The sequence below is a fragment of the Gopherus evgoodei genome, chromosome 18 (genome assembly GCF_007399415.2).
Source record: "Gopherus evgoodei ecotype Sinaloan lineage chromosome 18, rGopEvg1_v1.p, whole genome shotgun sequence".
NCBI lineage: Eukaryota > Metazoa > Chordata > Testudines > Testudinidae > Gopherus > Gopherus evgoodei.
Window position 1 is genome coordinate 4,463,401 of NC_044339.1, and position 23,240 is coordinate 4,486,640.

Consider the following 23,240-nt stretch of genomic DNA (forward strand, 5'->3'; position numbering starts at 1 on the left):
TCGGGGGACAGCCTACCCTTCCCTGCCTATGTCCGTGCACAGGGCTGAGCCTGCATTCTTGTCGCTGCTTTTCTTTGGTCACTTACAGCATGGCCAACTCTCGCCATTCTAATACCAGTCTAGTGATATTTGGTGCATCCCTTAAAATCCCAGCTCCTGGAGTCCTGGCACTCCGAGAGAGCCTTGCCTTTCATTTCTTTTTTAAAGAAAGTTCCCAGCCCTGCTGACTATGGAGAAAAGCTTGAAAACATCCCCTCCCCCGTCCCCCGAACCAGAAAGCAAACAGTGAGAACCCCAGACATATTGTTTCAAAGATCTCCTGAGCTCTAAGCCGACCTCGTGATGTTGGGGGCAGTGATAGCGAACGCTGGGTGTTGGCCTGGCACTGGCGGGGCCAAGGGCTGCTTTGGAGGTGCCCCTCCTGGGAGCGGTGATGTCCCTCTCCCTGCACATGTGCATCCCTTCCTGGGTGTTACAGCTCCCACTAACCTGTTCCAGATTTGAATATGCTCAGGCCCCCCCAAGGGCCAAACTTCCCTGTGCCAGGGCAAAGCATGGAATGTGAGGTCATCGCTCCCTTGGACAGGGCCTTGCTGAGGAGGGAGCGTCACCGCAAGGCCGTCCCAGTACAAGTCCGAGCCAGCCTTCAAGCCCGGTTCGTCTGCACCGAGGTCTCACTGCCGGGAGAGCAGCCTGGAACTGGCAGGACAGATGCAGCTCCTCGGCTGCCCTTTCTGTGCTGCATGCCCTGACACAGTGAGATGCTGTAGGGCCAGTTTAGATCCAATTGGCTGCCTGCAACTCTTGGGCAATGCACCTAATGAGCTTTATACTGCAAGGTCTGAGTTACCATCGATTGCAATTGAGAGCTTTGATATCCTAAAAAGTGGCATTTAATTATATAGGCCATTACTTACCATCCAGCACTAACCCAGGAGGGAGTCCCTTCCAGTGTCCATGCAGCAGTCTGTTGAGTCAGTAACACTGAAGTGGGAGAAACTTTGGTTTATTCTCTACCCTGAGAAATAACTAGAGAAGCAGAGTGAGGAAGTGGCGGAAGTGAGGAGAGGGTGGAGGGGAAGAAGGGATGAGAGATGTGGGAGGAGAAATAAAGGGGTGACTCCAGCTGTTTGGAGCCCTTTGCAGCAGGACCCGAGTGCTTGTGAATGAGAAGTGATGTCACAACTGGTGAGAAACACAGGGCCAGATCGTCCGTGTCTGTGACCTAGGCCACAGAGCACACAGATCCTGTGATGATCCCCTTCCCCACTTCCCCCGCCCCTTGCCAGTGCCCCTTAAGTTTGACCTTTAGCATCCCCTACTAGTCCTGTCTTGCCTTCTCCTCCCAGCTCTGCCAATGAACCTCAATCCTGAACCAGCCAGCTGGGGGAAAGTGACTGGAGCTCAGGTCTCCAAGCTCTTTGCGCTTGTGACTTAAGTAGCAAGAGGCTAGTGCACAAAACCAGCCCCCTCCTCCCCCCAGGTACCAACACTGATGTGATAAGTTTTGCCCGTGGTCCAGGGTAGGTTGTGAATCAGCTGGTGGCTGTGTTCCGATGGTGCTGACCTGCGGTGTGCTCTGAGCTGGGTCTGACCGAGCACAGGCTAGGGTGGCAGAGTGGCTGTAATGCTGTGGACATCCTTCCAGGGCCAGCCCTGCCAGTGGTGGGCAGAAAGTTGCTCATTGAAAGCCTCTTCAAAGTGAAAAGGACAGACACTTATGGTAACTGTGCCGTGGGGAGTTGTGCGGTTTATGGTGGGAAGGAGTCCAGAGTTGTGTCTGCGAGTTCTGAACAGCTGCAGATTTATTTCTAATGCCGGGTATAGTGTGAGAGTCTGCAGATAAACACACAGGAGGGAATAACACAAACAACAACATTGATAAAATGCTGCTTCTGCGAGAGGATCTCACTGAGCTGCAGCTATCGCCAGCCACCAGTGATGGGCCAGCAGCCAGACACCCACTCCCTCCTGCTCCCCGCGGGCCTGCTTTGTACCTGGCATTGGCAGAGCACTGCTTCAGCCAGGATGCAGGTCTGGGCTGTGCATGAGGCAGGTGCTTCTGGGCCTGCCAAGGCATTGCGACGCATTCAGCACTTGCCATGGCATCCAGGTGGCATCAAAGCTGCTGAGCTGCCCATGGGCCTTCCCTGGTAGCTCCCTTGTTCTTCTGGGAGGTGCGTGTCAGCACCTGCCAGTTAGCACGTACCAGGCTGCCGCCACCGCACAAGGTTTTGGGGAAAGATGAGCAAAGCAGCCAGTCTCACTCCTGGGTGGGTAGAACTCTACCCGACCAGCCCCTCTGCTGAGGCAGCCAGTCGTCTGCCTTGACACTGCCCTTCCTCCATACACTGTGCAAATAACCAGCATTCACGCCCTTCTAGCGCCTCAAACCAGCTGATGAAGCCAGGCCGTGGCATTGAGACCCAGGGAAGGGATGTGACTGGCCCAAAGCACACAGCAAAGCACCCTTATTCACTGCTCCAGCCGCTAGATCAGGAGTGGGCAACTTTTTGGCCCACGGGCCACATCTGGGAATAGAAATTGTACGTCAGGCCATAAATGCTCACAAAATTGGGGTTGGGGTGTGGGAGGGAGGGAGGGCTCTGGCTGGAGGTGTAGACTTTGGGGTGGGGCCAGAAATGAGTTCAGGGTGCGGGGTGGGGTGAGGGCTCTGGGTGGGGCTGGGGATGAGGAGTTTGGGGTGTAGGAGGGTGCTCTGGGCTGGGACTGAGGGATTCAGAGGGTGGGAGGGGGATCAGGGCTGACGCAGGGGTTGGGATACAAGGGGGTTCAGGGGTGCAGGCTCCGGGCAGCGCTTACCTCAAGTATCTCCTGGAAGCAGCGGCCATATCCCCCCTCCGGCTCCTACGTGGAGCCATGGCCTGCCAGCTCTGCGTGCTGCCCCATTTGCGGGCACCACCCCTGCAGTTCCCATTGGCCACAATTCCCGGCCAAAGGGAGCTGCGGGGGAGACACTTGGGGTGGGGGCAGCATGCAGAGCGGAGCCCCCTGGCTGCCCTACGTGTAGGAGCTGGAGCGGGGCCATGGTGCTGTTCCCGGGAGCTATGTGGAGTGGCGCCCAACCCTGCTCCCTGGCTGGAGTGCTGGAGTGGGGCAAGTTTCATACCCCACTCCCCAGCAGGAGCTTGAGGGCCAGAGTAAAATGGCTGGCAGGCCGGATCTGGCCTGCAGGCCATAGTTTGCCCCCGCGCTAGACCTACCACCTCCCTTGGTTTGAGGGCCTTTCCTCAGGGGATCTCAGAGCACTCGACAACGCAGTAGGCCTTGCACGCTCTTGGGAGGCAGGGGAAGATGCTGAAAATTGCACAGCAAATGAGTGGCAGATTAGGGACTAGAACCCAGGAGTCCTGAATCTGGTCTGTGTCTGGGCACCACTCGGCCTTCCTCCCTGCCGTTCTGATCGAGCATTAAGCCAGCGTTCCAGATACAGCCTCTCCTTCGTCCTCATCCCAGCTCAGCCATCTTCTTCCCACTCAGGGCCTCTTGGGGGTGGGGAGGAAGCATCCTCTGGATCAGGCCCCTGCCGGGCTCATAGGCTGCTGGTCTGATCTCATCTGGCAATTCCTGCCTTCAGAACTGTCCTCGAGTTGCCTTTAAAACCTTGCTGTTGGCAGCTGTGGTGCTTGACCTCTGTCCAGCGGCCCAAAGAGCAGCAAGCCCTGAGGAGCGTGAGAGGCCAGGGCGAGCAGTGCTGGGTTTGAGTGCTGTCCATGTGGATTCTTTTCAGCTAACCTCTGGTTTCTTGCTGGTGCGCTCTGTGTCTGCTGTGCTCACATGTCTGCACAGCACTCAGCGGCACGACTGAATGTGAACTAGAGAGAGCTGGATGCAGTGCCTTGCCTGGCGAGAGAGGAGGGGGCTGCGCGGCTGCCTCCCCATTGAGATCGCTTGGAGTGACAGCTTGTCTGGTGCATGAGCGTCTGCACAGTGCTAGTGGCTGCTCTTCCCAGAGCACCAGGGTCAACGATGGGGAGTGCCCTGGGGAGGCAGGGGGAATGGAGACCCTGTCTAGGGCCCTGCCTGATGGAGTCTCCCTGTCCTGAGCAAGGGAGCTCTCCGCAGCACTGTGGCCATGTTACTGCTGCTCTGTGCTTGGCACTGTGCGTGCAGACAAGCCGCCTGCCCCCAGGAAATCAAGGGGCCTTAGTGGTGGCAGGATCAGTCCCATGTGATGTTACAGGGGTGACCATGCTGCTACTGTTCCTTGTTTCCCAGAGGAGGGCTGTCTTCCTGCCCCTCCACCTCCACTGATTCATTCCCTGTCCTCAGCCTTATCTTTGCCATGGTTTCCTGCCAGTGCTCCACTGATGCTGGTCCTGAGTCAGAGTGGGGAGCCCCCCACCAGGGTTAAAGAATCACAGTTTTAAATGTTAACTTATAGGCTTGAGGCCAGGTCCCCCGAGCAGGAGGGCAGCCTGACCTGGCCGCCTCATGGCAAGCGAGGCTGAGCACGGTGGGGACCTGGTGCCAGCAGGGCTGCCAGCGGCTCCTCAGGACCTGCCAGGTCTGGGCTAATCAGGGCACAGAACTGCTGTGCATTTTCTGGTACTGTCTGAGCGTGATCCCACCATGGGATGGGCAGGGGGCCATCTTGGTTTTGGGGTGGGAGTCTGGCATCAGCCTGAATCTGGGAGTGATCATAGGGTCAGCAGGAAGATGGGAGCCCCAGCGGGGTTGGGGTGTTTATAGGAGCCCATTCAGAGTCCCTAGGGGTAAAGGTCCATGTCACTTGGGTGGGCAGCGTACAGCTCTTGTGCACTGGTCAGATGTTCTGCATCACTGCTGTAGGATGGCTTGTGAAGATGCAAAAGCGTGCGGCCTTTCTGTGGTCTGGGGGCAGAAAAACCCAAGGGGAGGGGCAGGAGACACACTGCCTTGCAAGCCCCAATCTCTGCTCTGCGACTGAGTGCTGCTAACAGGGCTGTGGCTTGCCAGCCTCTCTCGTGCATCAGCGTCGCACACTAGTAACTGTCAATCACCCATTCCACAGAGTGGGTAGCTGAGAGCTTACGCAAGATCACCAGTCAGAGCTGGAAGTTGCTGATGTAATAGAGCCACGTCTCCTCCACTTTGCCATTGTCTTTTAGGAGGAGAACGTCAAAATTAGGTACTGGTGTAACCCACCTGACCCTGGAGATGGTCTGTGTTGCCAGCTAGCAGCTAGACTATATTGTATTGATTCAGGTATTGCTTCCTTGCTAAGAGGTTGGGTTCTTCAGTTCAAGTGGCAAATGCTCCGGCATTTATGTCCTCAGGTTGGTTCCCCGACAGGGATGGTTTGCTGGGGTTCAACCCCAAACTGGGGTACTGGTGAGTCCTCTGTCTTACCAGCGTGGGCTCCCTCTCACACTGTGACACTGTGGCAAGCTGCAAACCCCTCCGGGTAATGCACTCACACAGCCATCCACAGGCAGGGACACGCCCAGCTGAGTTACATGAATGCTTTCGTCAGCCACTCGTGAACCAACAATATAGAAGCTCCAGCCAATCCCCCCCAGCCTGGCATTCCAGAACTGTACTGTCTTGCCCTGGTCAGAAGCCTGGCCAGTGTAAGTTTATAACCTAGTCCGCCCCTCACTCAATGTGGAGAGGATGTGCACCAGCTCTTGTTCCTGAGCAGATTCCCCAGGCACTTCAAGCAAAACGCACTGTTTTAGGTAGAATATAATACAGATTTATTAACTACAGAAAGATAGATTTTAAATGATTATAAGTAGCAAGTGGGCAGATCGAAGTTGGTCACCTAAGAAATAAAAGGAGAATTGCACTCTAAGTTCTGTAACTAGACAGGATTTGAATCAAGCAGTGTCTCACCCTGATGCTGTAGCTCCTTCATACACAGGCTGGGATTCCTCTTTTCAGCCTGGAACAACCTCCCCCCTTCAGTCTTGGTTCTCCGGACATGTTTCCAGGTGTTGAGTTGGGAGGGGAGTGAGGACAAGTGATGATGTCACTTGTCCCTTTTATAGCTTCTTCCTGGTTGCTGGAAAGATCCTTTGCTATGACGTGAGTCAAGCAGTCTTTGTTGTCTATGTGCTATCTCTAGAGATCTCCATTGGATATAGTTTCTGGGGTAGTTCTTGTGAGTGTGGATTCCCCTTAATGAGCCTTCAATACGTCTCGCTCCTCCATTGTTGCTCGTGAAAGGTTGGTTGTGGGTGTTTCCAACCTTACAACACATTTCAGTAGTGCACACATAGCAAAACTTCATAACTTCCCGTACAATGACAGCACGCACAATCCGACCGAGTATTAATGTTCAGTAGATCGAGATGTTTAAAATGATACCTCACCAGGTATACTTTGTACAAAACATATTATAATTATAGCACCATAGTGAATGTGGGGATGCCAGAGTGTTGCTTTGGGGTACAGAGTGTCACACTCATGTCCCAAACGGGTGGTGTTACATTCATTAAACCACAATCTACTCCCAGAGCGAGGAATGGAGACCAGGAATCCTGATGTCTAATATTGCACCATGGCTCACAAGTCACCGTGTAACCTGTTGGCCGTGTGTGTGTTGCACCTCCTGTAGGGGCCAGACTTCATATATGACAGCAGCATGTACTTCCCCCCCCCTCCAACCCCCTTTTCCGGTTAGTTGCTCCTGTAGACACAATGAAAGAGCTCTGTGCTGTAGCATTCACGGGTATGGGGTCAGACTCTGCCACCGGCCAGTGCAAGAGTGCGACAAATATACAGCAGCCTGTAGTTATTCAGGGTTGCAGATGCATGCTGGGTTGCACAATGGTTTGTTATTGGAGAGTTGTCTAAAGCACTTGGCTACTGACGCAGATTTTTTTTACGGAGAAGCGCGTTATCACTGTGGCACAGAAAGAAATTGGCCCCCTTCACAAACAGATTAAGGAGCAGGTTGGGAGTGTAGCTTTGTGGCAGAGCCTTTCCCTTGCAGAGATAATTAGCCCTGGCCTCAGCCTGACAAGCCCATACCCACCTCCACAGCAGACAGGCGCAGAGCATGGGGGAGTGGACTTGCTAGGCAGGGCGAACAGTTTTCTGGTGCAGTTAGAGGATTATTAATAGATTCAGACTTGGCAGGACAAGGGGGACCTCTAGAACCATCTAATCCGTTCTGCTGCATTGCACAGGCCACGCAACCTTGCCCAGGGCTTGCTCTAAGAAAGAGAACTGCTTTCTCTAAGAAAGAGACATCTATTCGTGATTTAAACTCTCTGAGTGCTGGGGGATCCACCATCTCCCTGGGTAAATCTCTGCACGGGTTAGTTACTCTGCCTGTAAAATACCAGGTCTGCCTTCCAGTTGGAAGTTTGCCACTTTTCAATGTCCAGACATTGCCTCTTGTTCTGCTTTTCCCTGCTAGGCTGGAGAGCCCTCTGCTCTCAGACACTTGCTCTCTTTGCAGGTACTTACAGACAGTGATAAGTCACCTCTTAACTTCCTATTTGATAAGCTTATTCTGCCCCTGTGCAGCCATAAAACCTGTCCAATTTAGATAAGAACAGACCCTGGGGACCATTCGGGGTGGCTGGCTGGGGAGACGGGGTGGGGCCAGGTTACACTTTTTCAAACCTTCACCAAGTTTTGTTGGTCACTAGTTTAGACTCCTTGCCAGCATTTCAAGAAGAGACTCTGAAAACAGGGGCCACTATGCCTTTAACTAGCTACCGGTGCCTGGTATGTGGAGTCTCCTCTCTGGAGCAATCTGGCCCTGCTAGCCTCTCATCCAGGATACTGGAGTGGATCTGATGTGGAACCTAGAAAAGAGGCAGAACTAAGCCAAGCTCCCTGCAGCCTAGGGATGCATGAATGGATTGCAAATCGTTCCTGATTCCGTTTGCTGGAAGTCAAAGAATTAGCCCCGTTACTGGGTTTGGAAATGAAAGAGTCGAGCGTGCTGCCCTGGAATGCTCAGATGTGTGACACTGATCCAGGGAGTGGAGCAGGAATGCACGGCAGGCTGTACACCTCACTGCAGAGCTGTGGACAGCAGGAAATAGAAAAGAGTGAGTGCTCACTGATCCCAGGTAGGGAATACCTTCCAGGCAGTGCTCAGCGAGAGCAAGGCAACAAACGGGAAAATCAGAGGCTTGGAGTGAACTAGTTACTTATGGTTCCGTTGTTGATTCACATGCCAGAGAGGAGAATGGGAGAGCAGCATTTCAGCCAGTAAACAGCCTCCTTCAAGGTTGCCTTCCTGAGCTGCTGATTGGTCTAATGTTCTGCTGTTGTAGTGGGAGGCTCAGATTGCCTAGCAATGAGGTAATGCTTCCAAACAGTTCTTCCTGGGCCCTCTAGAGCCAATGTCTTCCCAGTGAGGTGTTTGACTTGGTACCACGTGACATTTTGATTAAAAAACTACAAAGATAAAATGTTAACATGGCACACCATGGATTAAAAACTGGCTAACTGATAGGTCTCAAAATGTAACCGTGAACAGGGAATCGTCATCAAACAGGTGTGTTACCAAGTCGGTTCTTGGCCCTGCACTATTAACATTTTTATCAGTGACCTGGAAGAGTCACTGATGCAGTGTGCAGATAACACAAAATTTGGAGGAATGGTAGATAATGAAGAAGACAAGTCATTGATACAGAGCGATCTGGATCACTTGATAAACTGGGCGCAAGAAAACTGTACATTTTAATATGGCTAAATATAGGTGTGTACATCTAGGAACAAAGAATGTAGCCCACAGTTACAGGACGGGGGACTATCCTGGGAAGCCGTGACTCTGAAAAAGATTTGGGTTGTTATGGGAGCTAATCAGCTGAACATGAGCTCTTGATGCGATGCTGGGGCCAAAAGAGCTAATGGGATCCTGGGATGTATAAACAGGGGACTCTCGAGTAGGAGCAGAGAGATTTTTAACTCTGTATTTGGCCCTGGTGCTACTGCTGCTGGAATCCTGTGTCCAGTTCTGGTGCCCACAATTCTAGAAAGAGGTTGATAAATTGGAGGAGGTTCAGAGAAGAGCCATGAGAATGATTAGAGGGTTAGAAAACCTGCCTGATAGTGATAGACTCAAGGAGCTCCATCTATTTAACACAGGCAAGATTTAGTGGGGTCACAGTTCTTGGGCTGCTGATGGGTGTGTCCTACTGTAGGGACACCGAGAAATCCTTAGGGCACCTCCATTTTCCTCAGTGGGGGTATCGAATACGCCCTGAGTTCTAGTCCTTACCCATGTATAAGCTCCCATGCCCCGAGTCCCATTAGTGTAGAGCTTGCCAAACCTGTCCTACCCAGCCAGTAGACCAGGGTCCTTTTCTCCCTGTAGGCCTGGCGGTGGGGATCTGGGAAATGGCCTTCCCGAGGGAAGTTCCCTGACAACATCCAGGAGTCTCCTTTGGAGCTGTAGAGCCACCATCTGCTCTCTCCAAGAGCTGCCTGACAACTGCCGGGAACGTCCTCCTTTTCAGACCTTATTCCACCCCTGACATGATTGACAGGCTCAGAGGGGCGGGGCCAGCCTTGCCCACACCCCTTCATCATTGGTGTGAGGTTATAAACCTCATCACAAAGGGGTGACTTAATTACCGAGAACAGTCTAGATCCATCCTCTTTGGAACCCCCTTTCAGATAGTTGAAAGCAGCTATCAGATCTCCCCTCATTCTTCTCTTCTGCAGACTAAACAATCCCAGTTCCCTCAGCCTCTCCTCATAAGTCATGTGCTCCAGACCCCTAATCATTTTTGTTGCCTGTGTAGATACTTATGACAGTAATTAAGTCTCCCCTTTATAGTGTGAGGCCCAAAACTGGGCACAGTACTCCAGATGAGGCCTCACCAATGCTGAATAGAGGGGAATGATCACGTCTCTCGATCTGCTGGCAATGCCCCTACTTATACAGCCCAAAAAGGCCGTTAGCCTTCTTGGCAACAAGGGTACAGTGCTGACTCTCATCCAGCTTCTCATCCACTGTAACCCCCAAGTCCTTCTCTGCAGAACTGCTGCCTAGCCACTCAGTCCCTACTCTGTAGCAATGCATGGGATTCTTCTGTCCTAAGTGCAGGGCTCTGCACTTGTCCTTGTTGAACCTCATCAGATTTCTTTTGGCCCAATCCTCTCTGGCCTGTGCCCTACCGGAGGTTAGACTAGATGATCACAATGGTCCCATCTGGCCTTGCAACCTCTGACTAGCTGGGGGGTTACATTAAAGAGCGTTGGAGATGTCTAGAGGACAGGTGCTGGAAAGGGGGAGGAGACAGTACACCTTTGTGACTGTATCTGTGTAAGCTTCTGATCTTTTCATCTTTTTGCTGCGCACAGTGAGACCCTCTAGCCACCTTCCCTCGTCTCCTCACACTGGGTGCTGAAAGTGGAGAGGAATCCCATTGTTGGTGTTTGCTGCAGGGTGCTTTGATTCTTCACCTCTCAGGGCCCAACAGTAGGAGGCAGCATCTCTGGGATGCCTTGCAGGGCTGCTGGATTGTGGTTCCCATTGTGATTGGCTCAGATTCTGCGATGAAATCGGTGCCATCTGCTGACGCTGTAAAGTGGCAGCCTGCGATCTAGAACACGTCAAGAGTCATCCAACCGGGAGCTGATGGTGGGTGAAATAACGATTGGTGTCTCTGGCACAGCACTGCTGCATTTCCATGTGCAGCCACCCATGAGTCGGATGATGGCCTGAAATCACTGGTAGAGCAGGACAGATGTCAGCCATATGGCTGCTGCTAGCATGGTTTCAACCTTAGTGTAGATAGGGCTGCCAAGGCAAAGTCGCTCTCTCTAGCGGGACATGTTTTTAATTTCCTGCCCCCTTTCCTGTCTGTCCTGTCGTATCACCTCCTCTCTGTGGTTTGCTAGCCAGACTAGGGCAGGGGCTAGGGACTGTGATTCCGAATGGGCAGGTGTGGAGGTAGGAGTCCCTGATATGTTCTGCAAATATGGAGATTATCAGTGTAACTAGAGCTGAACAAAAAGTGACTCCAAAGGCCCCGCTGCTAATGAATGGTGGTTGCTCTCTGTTGAGTATTTGCCCTTCCTCTTTGCTGGGTGTAGGCAGGGCAAGCAGGAAAGGCAACGTGCCAGTTTCCAAGCAGAATACGTTTCCCGTTCTAGCCAGTAAAGCCAGCAGCTCCTCACGGTGGTTGCCATGAAGTCACCATGTACCCAGTTATGGCACAGTGGAAGAACAGAAATTACACTACAGGCGCTTCAGAACCTGCAGAAAGAAAAGTCCCGCCTGTTTCCCCATTTCCGATCTCCTTGGGCTCATGTGCCTCAGCTTCTCTCCCTGCTGTGTTGGCAACGCGACAGCCAGCTCACCACGTGGGAAGATGATGCAGCGTCCGCGAGCCCTGGGTCTTACACTGTAGGAATGCCCCATCCTACTCCCAGGCCAGTCTGCTGCCTGCATGTCACTCTCCAGAGACCAGGCTGGGTTGCAGCGCCCCTCCCCGACCCGGCAGCCGGTAAGGAGAGAGACCGTGACTGCCTTAGCAGGAGGAGCTAAAGCTCACAAGGCTGGTTAGGACTGATCATCGCATGTCCACATGCTTCTACTGCACTCTGTCCTCGTGAGCAGTGCACCGGGCAAACGTGTTTGGCAGATGCCCAGCCTGAGGACTGATTGTGGACTTCCCCACCCACCTCTGAAGCTAGATGAATGCTGGAATGGTGAGCATTTGGGAGGCAGATTTATTGGGGGAAAAGCCCTGCTGTATGCCCCACCCCCCATGCGTCACCTCTGCCAGAGTCTGCGCTGGTGCTGCAACTCTCCAGCTCACACTGGGCATGCTCAGAGGCTTAGCCTAGCCACTCCCATTCTCTATCCTAGCACCTTGCTTTCAGGGTCACTCTCTTGCTCTCTAACACACGTGTCCCTGCAAAGTCAGCTGCCACTTCCGCCAGTTGAGCAGTGCTTTGTGTCAGTCCAGAGCAGGAGGCACCTCCCTAGCGAGCTACAACCTCTGCTTCTTGGAGGACATCTGCTGAATGCCACCTCCTCCAGGTGCTTCCTCCTTGCTCCGCCCCCAAGTGCTGGACAGAGCAGGAAGGGGGAGGCTTCCCTTCCAGCAAAAGCTCCCCAAGAAGCACAAATTTTAGCGCTTCCTGGCAGATTTCCTGTGCTGCCCAGGAGAACAGCCCTACACCAGTGAACCTGGCTAGCTGTGCCAGACTAGGCCTTCCTGTGACATAACATAACCAAGGGATATGGGGGAGCTAGTGAGAGGGGCTGCATGGGGCTAGGGGGGTGAGGCTAGGGAGGAAGGTTGAGCAGTAGGACAGGGGAATGTAGGCTCACTCCTACTCCAGCCCTTTGCTGGCTGTGGAATGAAGGAGGCAATCTCTGTTGGCTTCCTTTGGCAAAAGTCGCATAACGTGTCTCCTTTTTAATATAAAACTAGCTGGTATCTGGGACTCAGACTCTGGTCTGGCACCGTTCCAAAGCAGTTATAGAACTTCAGGTGCTTTGCTGGATAGGGGCCTTAGTCTGGAGTTGCGTGGGCCTAAAGTCTGAAGTGTCCCTTCCCAGCCCTTTGGTAGCCGGAAGGAGTGGAGGAAAGGTGAGATCCCAGGCTACTTTTCACGTGTAACGGCATCCAACTCCTAAACGCCTCCAACAACTTGACTTTGAGTGTCCCTGAAGATGCATGCTTCACCCTGTGTGTGCACCGCACATTACTCAGACCTAGGTAAGGGATCTAATCCCTGCTATAACCATGACCCTCAGTGCAGTGTTAGCCATAGACTCTCCATCACACACTCCCACATGGGACTGTCTGGGATGCTCTCATTGGGGTCAGGAGGTATTTTCATCTCAAGCCTGTTTTCAGGCAATTAGAGCTTTCTGCAAACAAGCACCCTTTGGGCAGCCGTTTCAGAGAAGGCTGCTTGCTAGTTAAGATACGGTCTTCTGCGGAAGCATCAGACTTTCCTTGAACCCAGCCTTCCGTGTGGGCTTTGAAGGTGGAGGAAATTTGTTTAGAAGTAACACAGTTAACCTATTTTTTCCAATACATTTAAGCATGAAAGTCGAGCACGACACAGAAAGACAGTGTAAACTGTAAGCACACAGGCCAAGAACAAACACAGCGACTCATATCTACGCTAATGAGAGGACTCCTCCAGAGGAGAAATCATTGTCAGTGCTGTCTCATCAGGAACCTCTCATTGTGGGTTTTAAGCTCTGTTTATACGCTGGGGTGACTAGATGCAGTTCCATTGCCAGTATTATAAGGTATCTTGTGAGGGCTAATACAGCGGTGTCTGAGGATTGCTGGCTCACTCCTACAAAAGGTATTAAGGAGAAATGGTCAAGAACAAAACTTGAAGTATAAGATTATATTGTGTATGTGGCATAGGCCCTGCATTTTACTTGTCCCCACGGGGGTATGCCTGAGGCCCCACCCCCACCCCTGAGGCCCAACACTTGCCCCGCCTCTTCCTGCCCCCATTCCCCCCCCCGTAAGGCCCCCGCTCATTGCTCTCTGTCCTCCCCCAAGTTGCCAAACAGCTGTGGCTGGTGGGTACGGAGCACCCACTATTTTTTTTTTCTGTGGGTGCCTGTGGTAGGTGGCATGCTCATCTGGTAACGCTTCCAGCGGCAAATGGCAGCAGTGTGGTATCTGGATCCCCCCAGTGCAGACCAGTTAGCCCAGCTCTGTGGACCTGGGCCCCCTCTCACCCTCACTGGGTCTGACTGCATGTGTCCTCACCAGGCTGCCTGCCGGGAGCCTGCGTGCTTCCACACTGCTAACCGGGAGCATCTCTCCAGCGGGGCCCCTCCTGGGTCACAGCCTCTGATTCCTCTGTCTTCCCTACCAGGATCAGTGTGTCGGAAGGTGCCCAGCACACCTGGCAGTGTTTGCGCTGTCAGCCCATCCCCTGCCCTTGTCTTTGGGGCTCACCTGTCCCATGTTGTGCGCCGTGTGCGAGTTAACAGAGACCGTGATGGTCCATTGCACAGACAGCCAAGCTTTCCTGGGCCTGGCCTATTCCTAAACATGAAGAAGCAAAAATCAAAGGGATTCTGTGTTTAAAAGTAAATCAATCCTTGAATGAAAGGCTGAGATGGTAAAAACCCCGTGACCTGTGTCACCCCTTAGCAGCCCCAAATCCAGCACTCCCTGCTGTTACCATGCTCAGCCCTTTCTGGTGGATGGGGGTGGGGGCCTAGGCATGGGACTGACCGTGTGGCAGAGCGCAGGGTGTGGGAGAACCTGGAGTGGGATGTGGAGGTCTTCAGTTTCCAGCTCCCCCACTCTGCAGCCTGGGGGGGTTGGGGGGCACTGTGAAAGCTCCTGTGTATGCTGCAGCAGTACCCACCCCCATGCTTGGTGTGGCTATTGTTAACATGGGCAAAACAACGTATTTTTCCTAATTTTGTTCAGAGAAATGGCTGGACGGTTTTATCTGAAACTTTCCAGAACATCTCCGCCTGAGGCCGACACCTGGCAAGGAAAATTTCAGACTGAATGGTTACCTTTTGGGAAATTTATAAGAAACTGAAAGAAGGATCTTACAATGGACAGTATCTGGCAGCCTTAATGGTCATCAGTGCTACCTGCACTGTCTATAAAACATTGTCTGTTTTATTCTCAGTCCTGACCGGCTGGAACATCATCTGACCTAAAGCCGTTGGGCCCATACTGCCTGGAAAATCAGCCTTAATGTTAGTTTAAAGTTTAATGCCGTTTAAATCCTTAAATCGAGTTTTTTCCCTGTGCAATATAATGTGTTTTTTGGCAGCGCTGCTGACTGTTATTCTTACCATGCAAAATGGTGGCAAAACGTCGTATTCTTTTACATTTCAGCAGCTCTCTAAGCAGAGGAGCCTCTATTACTGCTTGCTGGGCTGCAGCTCCTGAACTGCTGTTTCCGAGCTGCTGCCATGTATTTCATTAGGATTATATATTTTTAAAGGGGGAAACCCACCCCTGGAGGAGCAGATTTCACCCATGGATGGTGTGAAACGGCTGGGCTGTTGCCCCCTGTTAGGTACAGATTGTGGGTGAAGCAAGCTTGGCAGGGCCGTGCTCAGAGATGGACCAATGCCAGGGCTCTCCAAGCCGAGCCTGGGCACCCCGATGGCTCAGACTGCTGCCGCTGCTTGTGCACATGTGGCACTTAGGGACAAATGCCGACCCCAGCGCAGAATGGACGCGTTCCTCTATGCAGGCGGGCAGGATTGGCAGCACTGCTGAACCCAGCTACTTCAGCGCTTCCTACGTGGAGCTTAGGCAGACCAGGGAAGGGGTAGGGCTGGGGGAGGGATACCACCAGGGGTTGCTCTCGCCTTAGGTAGACTAGGCAGCTGCCTGGGGCTGCAGATTTGGCACTGCTGCCCCTCTGTCATGACAGAGAGCAGCTAGGCCAAATCCGTATGGTATTGCAACCCCGTGCGCCAGGTCACAACACCACTCACTTGAATTTGGCCTGACTCCCCCTCCATCGTGACCAGCTGCCCTAGGCCTAGGCAAAGGGATGCAGCACACTGAAGTTTGCCTAACGCGCCAGGCCTCTGTCTGCCCCTCCGTGGACCAGCCCGTTACCAGCCTAAGGGAGGGACTGCAGACCAGCTCCCTGTGCCCCTGGAGAATTCTCCCCAGTGCACAAGCTGAGCTGGGGCTGGCCTTGGTGCCAAGGGCCAGATCCAGTGCCCCCTGGAGGCAAAGGGCAGGCTCTCTGTGGATCTTGCCCTAGCGGAGCATGGGCCCCCCTCCTTGTCGAGAGCTAGCAGAACCCAGCTCTGGAGTGGGTCATCAGTGGTATGTGAAGAGACAAGATGCTAACCTGGGGCAGGGCTGCTCGCTGCCCCGGATATAGCTGGTTTCTGCCTCAATCTACTTGTTAAGGCTCCTGCCCTGAGGCGTGACTGGAAGCCTTCCTGGAGTGCGTGAATTGCTCTCCTGGTCCGGACTCTGCTGTGCTGCTCACTCGGAGCTGCATACTGTTGCTTCCCAGTTATCGCCCCTTGATGGCTTTTTTGTTATCTCCCTGCAGAAACGCTAATGGACTCCACCACGGCGACGGCAGAGCTGGGCTGGACAGTGCATCCTCCCTCAGGGGTGAGTTCTCTGTTCTCCTCGGGACATGGGCCTCTGCATCCATGGGGTGGTGTAGGCCCCAGATAGGGGCTGATTAGCAATCATGGATATTACTGTTTACAAAAAGTGATTCACTGAAACAGGGCCAAAACGGAAAATAAGCAGATGGCAATCTCCCCACTCCCCCCAGTCCTGAGACTTTGAAAATGTTTGATATGGGGTAACATTTTAAAAAGCATCTGTGTGATTAGGAGCCGAATTCCCATTGGCTGTCAATCAGACTGAAATGCCTAAGGAGTTAAGTCCCTTTTGAAAACAGCAGTCAGGTGCTTTTGAAGCTGTAGCGCACTCTCGGAGAGGGGTAGGAGATTCACCAAATGCTTCATCACAAAATTTCCCAGATTTTTTTTTTTAATTGTCAAAATGCGAACAGTGTCAGTTATCTGGGCTGGAAAAGGCCAGGAACACTGAACCTGAACGTGCCCGTCGTGAACTGGCTGAGAACAGCAAGTGAAACTGGCCTGACTTCTCTGTCTGGTCAGGGAGCAGGCAGGGCTAGAGCAGCTCAGCTCCTGGAAGTAGCTGCCGAAGGCGTGGCAGAGGGGTCCCGCCGTTCCCCTCTCCATAGTGGCGATAAGTGCTGTGGTCCCAGGGAATGAGCACCGGGGAAGCCAGTCACTGTGGGCCAGACCTGCCAGTGGTGATGCCCTGTCCGCTCGCAGCAGTGGGAGCTTGCTGAATAACACCCAGTAGCGGCCTGGGCGCTTGGGTCTCTAAGTGGAGCGCATGTCCGAGGAGGTTCAGTTGAGGTAATTTGGACTCTCCCTACACTTCACTCTGATGGCTCTCTGAGAGTTAGCATTGAATTTCTGCTGGCGGTAAGTGGCGGAGGGGTACGCTCTGGGAATGATGAGAGGCACGCTGGGAGCTCTGGCTAGTGCCTTGTGCTGGGTAAGGCAGCCCTGTTCGCAGGGAGGCTTCTGCCCAACACATCACAGTTCATGTCCATGGGAAACCATTTGGCTTCTCAATGAGCAGGCTTATGGATCCGCCAGTCCAGTCAGCTGGGATTTTGTCACCAGTGCCTACCAGTTTCCCCCTCTTGCTGCACTCCAAGCCGAGTGTGCTGCTTGGCATTTCCAAAGACACTCGCTGCCTTGTGCTGCTGCAGGCCGAGGTTCAGCCTGGCAAAGGATTTTACCTCCAAATTAGGAACTCCTGAGAAAGCAGATTCCCGTGCAATGTCTGCCACGTTTGTAACCACGGTGGGACCAGTGGGGGAGATACTGCGAGGCTGGGCCGTTAACAGGTCTCTGCTGGAGAGGATTCCTGGTAAAGACATGACCTGCTTGCAGATGGGATTCACGTCCCTGCTGCGGCCCCACCACACAGCGCCCAGAATGCCAGGCACCCCTCCCCTTCCATCTCCCAGGAACAGAGCATGGTGCTGGGCAGCAAACCCTATTCACAAAGCAGAGCAGCTCCCTGCAGTCAGGGCAGAGGCCAGGCCTCAGCCCAGGAACTAAGAGTTTAATTGGGATTTCTGCTACATTTCAAGCAGTTAAAGGAGCCCTGACAAGTACTTTGGTGTGAATAGTTCTCCGTCCGCACTTTAACACGGGTCTAATCTGGATGGCAAACGTCCTCTGCGATGTGTGTGAACCCTACCCAGCCTGGCACTGAGGAGTCCAAACTCTCGTCCCCGTTTGGGTTGGACCTGCCCTGCCTAGCCCAGGGCTTTCCTTCTGGTGCAGCGGGAGCAGCATGTCCCAGGGAGCTGGGCAAGAGTCCCAGGAATGCTAGTCCAGGGGCAGGGAAGCGGGAGCTGTGTGTCCCAGAGGGAAGAGTGAATGATGTTCACCATCCTGACAAGGCCAAAGCCCATGTGGGGGGCAGGTGGATGGTGGGCGCGGGGTGGTGTGGGATCTGTTTCAGCTTCCCGGATGATGGTCTCCCAGTCAATGGAGAGTGAAGCTACAACAACCAAATGCCTGGCCCAGCTGGCCGTGCCCCCTGGAGGTGAGCAGGGCAGCCCCCTCTCCTCATCAGGAATGGGGCATGCTCTGCTAGGCTCCCTACTTCTTGTCTCTGCAGAAAGGGGTGGAGGCCTGCTCTCCCCCATTCGTGTTCTGCAGGCTGTTCAGGGAAGGCTGCGCCAGAATGGGCTGTAAGATGCCCCCTGCCCCATGGGTAGATCCTGCAAAGGCTCAGGCTGCCTTTCCCGGCAGAGCGGGGCTGCGAGCGAGATGGAAATACTGCACCGATATGCCAATGGTAAAGAGGGGCTGGCGGGGCAGCTCATTCCTTTAGCAGAGTCCGCCTCCTGGGGGCACGGGGCCTCCTGAGACCTGTCATTGCAACGCGCTGGTGTGTGTGTTCCAGGGTCCCTCAGGGAGTCCTCAGAGGACATGCATCTGTTACAGCCCGAGCCAGGAAGCTTGGCTCTTTAGTTCAGGCTGTGTTTAGTTTTGGAGATCCCCAGTTCAGCCCGTGTGCTGGCCAGGAGAGCAGTCATCACATGCTGTCTTATTGGCTGTACTGTTGGGCCAGGGATCAGTCGGGGGCTCTGGAGTGTCTCACTTCTTGGCTGCTGGTTGAGTCCAGCCCAGGCTGATGCCTTGTGTAAAATGAGTCTCAGGCTAGTTCCTAGTATCCCCGTTCTAGGAGGAGCTGCCCCACGTGGCACTAATGGAACCTTTTATGGAAACCTTTGAGGAAGCAATGGGCCCCGGAGCCCAAATTCCACGGTCGACCCCAGGCTTCAGGCCAAGGTTGCAGGTGGAGTGGGAGCTTGTGCTGCCCCTGTGGTGTCTGTTCTGTGTGGAACAGAGGCCTCTGGTCTGCACGGTCCCTGCCGATGCAGCACCTGGCACAGCGCATGCACATTCTCGCACTCAGCGTCAGAAAAGGAAAGTAGATGATATTACAGCCCGTTTTCTCTCTGGACCATGCAAAGTGCAGTGCTGGGTTGGTGCAGTGGCTCCTACAACTCCGCATCCGTCCCATCTCGGGGTGGGGACAGGAGGCAGAGCTCTGGAAGAGGTTATTCACCAGGCCCCCAGCACAGACAGGGAGCTGCAGAGCTGAGACGGCATTTTACTTGGAGAAAAATTATGGAAACACAGAATAAATTTCAGAGACACCTGCCTCCATCATAAAGGAGCACGGAAAGGCACAAGTACACTACAGTCAGTGGAGTTTTGCCATTCCCTGCGGTGGAGCCAGGATTTCACTCCTGTAGTCTGACTCCATTGCCCTTCTTTGGGCCGTCAGTCATAGCGGTGCAGTGGTGAACCGCTGTCTTTCAGTCCCTCTGCCCAGCTGTGAGGGATGGCTCGGGGGAAGGTGATGGAGACCTGGCCCTTCGTGGTTTTCTTTGCAATTTACTTTAAAAAATGTCAAGTAACTCTCCCCCGTGACAGTGGAATGGGCCGGGAGGCGAGAGCTAGACACACGTAGGTATTTTAATGACCCTCAAGGAGTCTCCTCTGCCAATCAGTGCAGTATCAGTATCTCCCACTAACACGAGTGGAAACCAAGTAACCACCCGGGAGAATAGAGCCCCTAGCCTGTGTAGTGGCTCTGTCCTAGTGCACCACCATGTGTCCTTCGGCTGCTCCCTCCTTCGCTCTATCAGCCATTCCCAGCACCTGCCTATGTGGCGCATGTGATGAGCATGAAGTGTTTGAGGCATGTGCCTTGGCTCAGGGAGCATGGAGACTGGGAGGGCATTAGACTCGGGTGGCTGCATCGAGGCAGAGTAGATACAACTGACCCTGGTGCAGCACAGTTTGTACCGATGCAGCTGACTGCACATTGAAACTGGCTTCTCTCCCCCAGGCAGCCTGAGCCTTTGCCTGTCAGGGGATGGGGGGAAGGCAGAGCTGTGCCCCCACCAGGTATGTGAACGGGCTCAAGCTGACTGCCAGTAAATGTAAATGCAATGCAGCCCAGTGACTCTGTGTCCCGTCCACAGTGGGAAGAGGTGAGTGGGTACGACGAGAACATGAACACGATCCGGACGTACCAGGTGTGCAATGTCTTTGAGTCCAATCAGAACAACTGGCTGCGGACCAAGTACATACGGCGGAGAGGAGCTCACCGCATTCACGTGGAGATGAAATTTTCCGTCCGGGACTGCAGCAGCATCCCAAATGTTCCCGGCTCCTGCAAGGAGACCTTCAATCTCTACTACTTCGAATCTGACTTTGACTCTGCCACCAAGACCTTTCCCAACTGGATGGAGAACCCCTGGGCAAAGGTGGACACCATCGCGGCCGATGAGAGCTTCTCCCAGGTGGACCTGGGTGGCCGCGTGATGAAGATCAACACTGAGGTGCGCAGCTTCGGTCCGGTCTCCAAGAACGGATTCTATCTGGCGTTCCAGGACTATGGGGGCTGCATGTCCTTAATTGCTGTCCGGGTCTTCTACCGCAAGTGCCCCCGAGTGATCCAGAACGGGGCCGTGTTTCAGGAGACGCTCTCGGGAGCAGAGAGCACTTCGCTAGTGGCGGCCAGGGGGTCCTGCATTACCAACGCAGAGGAGGTGGATGTCCCCATCAAGCTGTACTGCAATGGGGATGGGGAGTGGCTGGTGCCCATTGGACGGTGCATGTGCAAGGCTGGCTACGAATCGGTGGAGAACGGGACTGTCTGCAGAGGTAACCATTTCTCTTTGCTTTTGTTGGGATGCCGCATCCTTAGCGTGGGAACCTGTGATTGCACCAGGCCAAGGTACATAGGGCACAGCCCCCTAGCTCTTGGAGGTGCCTCCGAATGCTGCTTCTCCTGCAGGCAGAGGGAAGTTGGCTGGCACAGATTCTTTCACATGCTGTTAGCAAACCTACACTGCTTTGTGTAGCAGTGGCTTTGTTCCGTCCCTGCAGTAGCAGCAAGTCTGACTGCAGCACGTATCCTTTGGCTGCTCCCTCCCCAGCTTCCTGCTCCATTGCTCCATCAGCCATTCCCAGCACCTGCCTGCCGGGCAGTGGCTCTTTGGCAAACTCTCGGTGACTAGGATTTGGAGGTGATATTGTGGGCCCCGGTTCCTGGCACTGGAGGCAGGTGGGAGAACCTGGGCTCTGTGAGCATTGCTCAGTGTCACGGAGTGTGGGGGAGTCCGGGCCTGCACCCCTCTTCCTGGGACCCACAGTGACTCTTGGCCAGCCAGTAAAACAGAAGGTTTATTGGACAACAGAAACACAGGTTACAGCAGAGCTTGCAGGCACAGTCAGGATCCTTCCATCGAGTCCTTCTGGGCTTTCAGGGTGCTTGGATCCTAGCTAGGATACCCTGAATTCCACCCACACAGCCCCAAGCCCAAACTCAAAACTGCTTCCCTCCTGCCACTCCCTTCTTTTTTCCTCCTTCCCGGGCAAAGGTGTTGACCTTCCCCCCGCTTACCTAGCTCAGGTTACAGGCTCCGTTATGGTCCATCCCCTAAAGTCCTCCCCTGCTCTCCCACTCCCCACACAGACAGCCCCTACTCCATCACACTCAGGTGAGGAATTAGGATTTGTAGCTTTAATCTGCAGCCCTGTCAACCTGACAGTGCCCTCCGCAGCCATGGAGGGGAACAATAGGGGAACAACCCAAACAAAGGCCCGAGGGAGCGCACACTCTGCCTAGATCAACAGATGGGCCTCGCTGTGAGGGCTGCAGCACTGTGTGTGTGCGGGTAGTCACTGCCCCTTTGTTCTTCCTATGGGGAGCTTTGCCTGCTCATGCCTGCACTGGGCAGCACGATCCAGTCCCTTCCATTCATTCTGCAGGCTCTTCGTGAGCTCTGTGAGAGCTGCCATTGGTTCTAAACATGGATCTGGCTGGCTGATCTCCGTACACCTCTCTCTGTCGTTTGCTGATTTCCCATCACTGTGGTCTCTGTTCATAGCCTGCTTAGCCTGCCTGTCCATGTGCCTGGGGGCACCGTGAGCGGATGCTCCTTCTAGCTAAGCTTCTGCTCATACAAGTGTGCTCCTGTCTTTCTGAGCAAGTCTGCCCATTTGTGCCCGGGTCTGGGTGCTCGCTGGTGTGTACCGTGGCCAGGCTGATCCACCCTTGCACTCCCAAGCCATTTGAGGGACACGCACACACAGACAGGGCATGTTCCATGCATGCTGATCTCCCAGCCAATCTGCACTTCACCTGGGAAATGCCAAGTGGAAGCCTCGCCCCCAACTGGCGCATTGCCTGATTGCAGCACCTGTGGGTCAGGCAACTCAAGGATGCCAGGAGCCCTTATCTTTGCAGGGCAGGATTACGCTAGCCAAGCAGAACAGGTGGCGAAGGGATAGGTGGGCAGAGTCCCTCCCTGCAGCAGCAGGGTCTGAAGGGGACAGGGCTGGCTCTAGGCATTTTGCCGCCCCAAGCACGGCAGGCAGGCTGCCTTTGGTGGCTTGCCAGCGGAGGGTCCACTGGTCCCGCGGCTTCCGTGGACCTCCCACAGGCACGCCTGTGAGAGGTCCCCTGAAGCCACGGGACCAGCGGACCCTTCTTAGGCATGCCTGTGGGAGGTCCGCTGAAGCCACGGGACCAGCGGACCTTCCACAAGCAAGCCGCCAAAGGCAGCCTGCCTGCCGCCCTCACGGCGACCAGCAGAGCGCCCCCCATGGCTTGCCGCCCCAAGCACACGCTTGGTGTGCTGGAGCCTGGAGCCGCCCCTGGAAGGGGAATCCATTCTTAGGGAGAATTGTGATCCAAAGGGATTATTTTTAGATTGTAACAGGATGTCCAAATTATGGAGCAATGTCTAACAGAGGTACTGCTAGAAGTGGTTACAATCTGGTCCCTTACTGTGGCAGAGAAGGGAGAGCAGCAGAAGAGGGTCTCCCAGAAATGAATAACTTTCGCTTGCTCCCCCGCAACTTGGCTGGCCGTCCAGCCTACTCCCCCAGTTCCACTGACCCCCTCCCACCCATCTCTTCAGGCCCACTCACACTCATGGTGCCAGCTCCCATCTTAGCTGCTGCTTCTTGGAGATAAAGTTTCACTTGCAATTGCCTGGAGACTCTCGGGGGAATCACAGATTCCTCAGCAGATAGGCAGGCCCTGGGCCAACCAGAGAGATACAAGCACAGGAGGGACCACCAGGACCAGAGCCTCCTGCAGGCACAGAAAGTCAAGGTCTGCCAGTCCCACGCACTGCTCAGCAGCCAGGAGAACTCTTCCTCAAGGTTCCAGCTAGCATGACCCTCCCTCGCTCTCTGCGGGCCCTTTGTTTATCTATGAGAACTCCAC

General features: G+C 54.0%; 1 protein-coding gene across 4 annotated transcripts in view; it reads left to right on the top strand.

Moving 5' to 3' along the window:
- Positions 1–23,240, top strand: part of EPHB2 (EPH receptor B2) — a 252,580-nt gene that overhangs the window by 70,918 nt on the left and 158,422 nt on the right. For all 4 annotated transcript variants that reach the window (XM_030537589.1, XM_030537591.1, XM_030537590.1 and 1 more), the window contains exons 2-3: positions 15,961–16,025; positions 19,981–20,665. In XM_030537589.1, the coding sequence (XP_030393449.1) occupies positions 15,961–16,025; positions 19,981–20,665 (750 nt within the window). The remainder of the gene's footprint in view (positions 1–15,960; positions 16,026–19,980; positions 20,666–23,240) is intronic.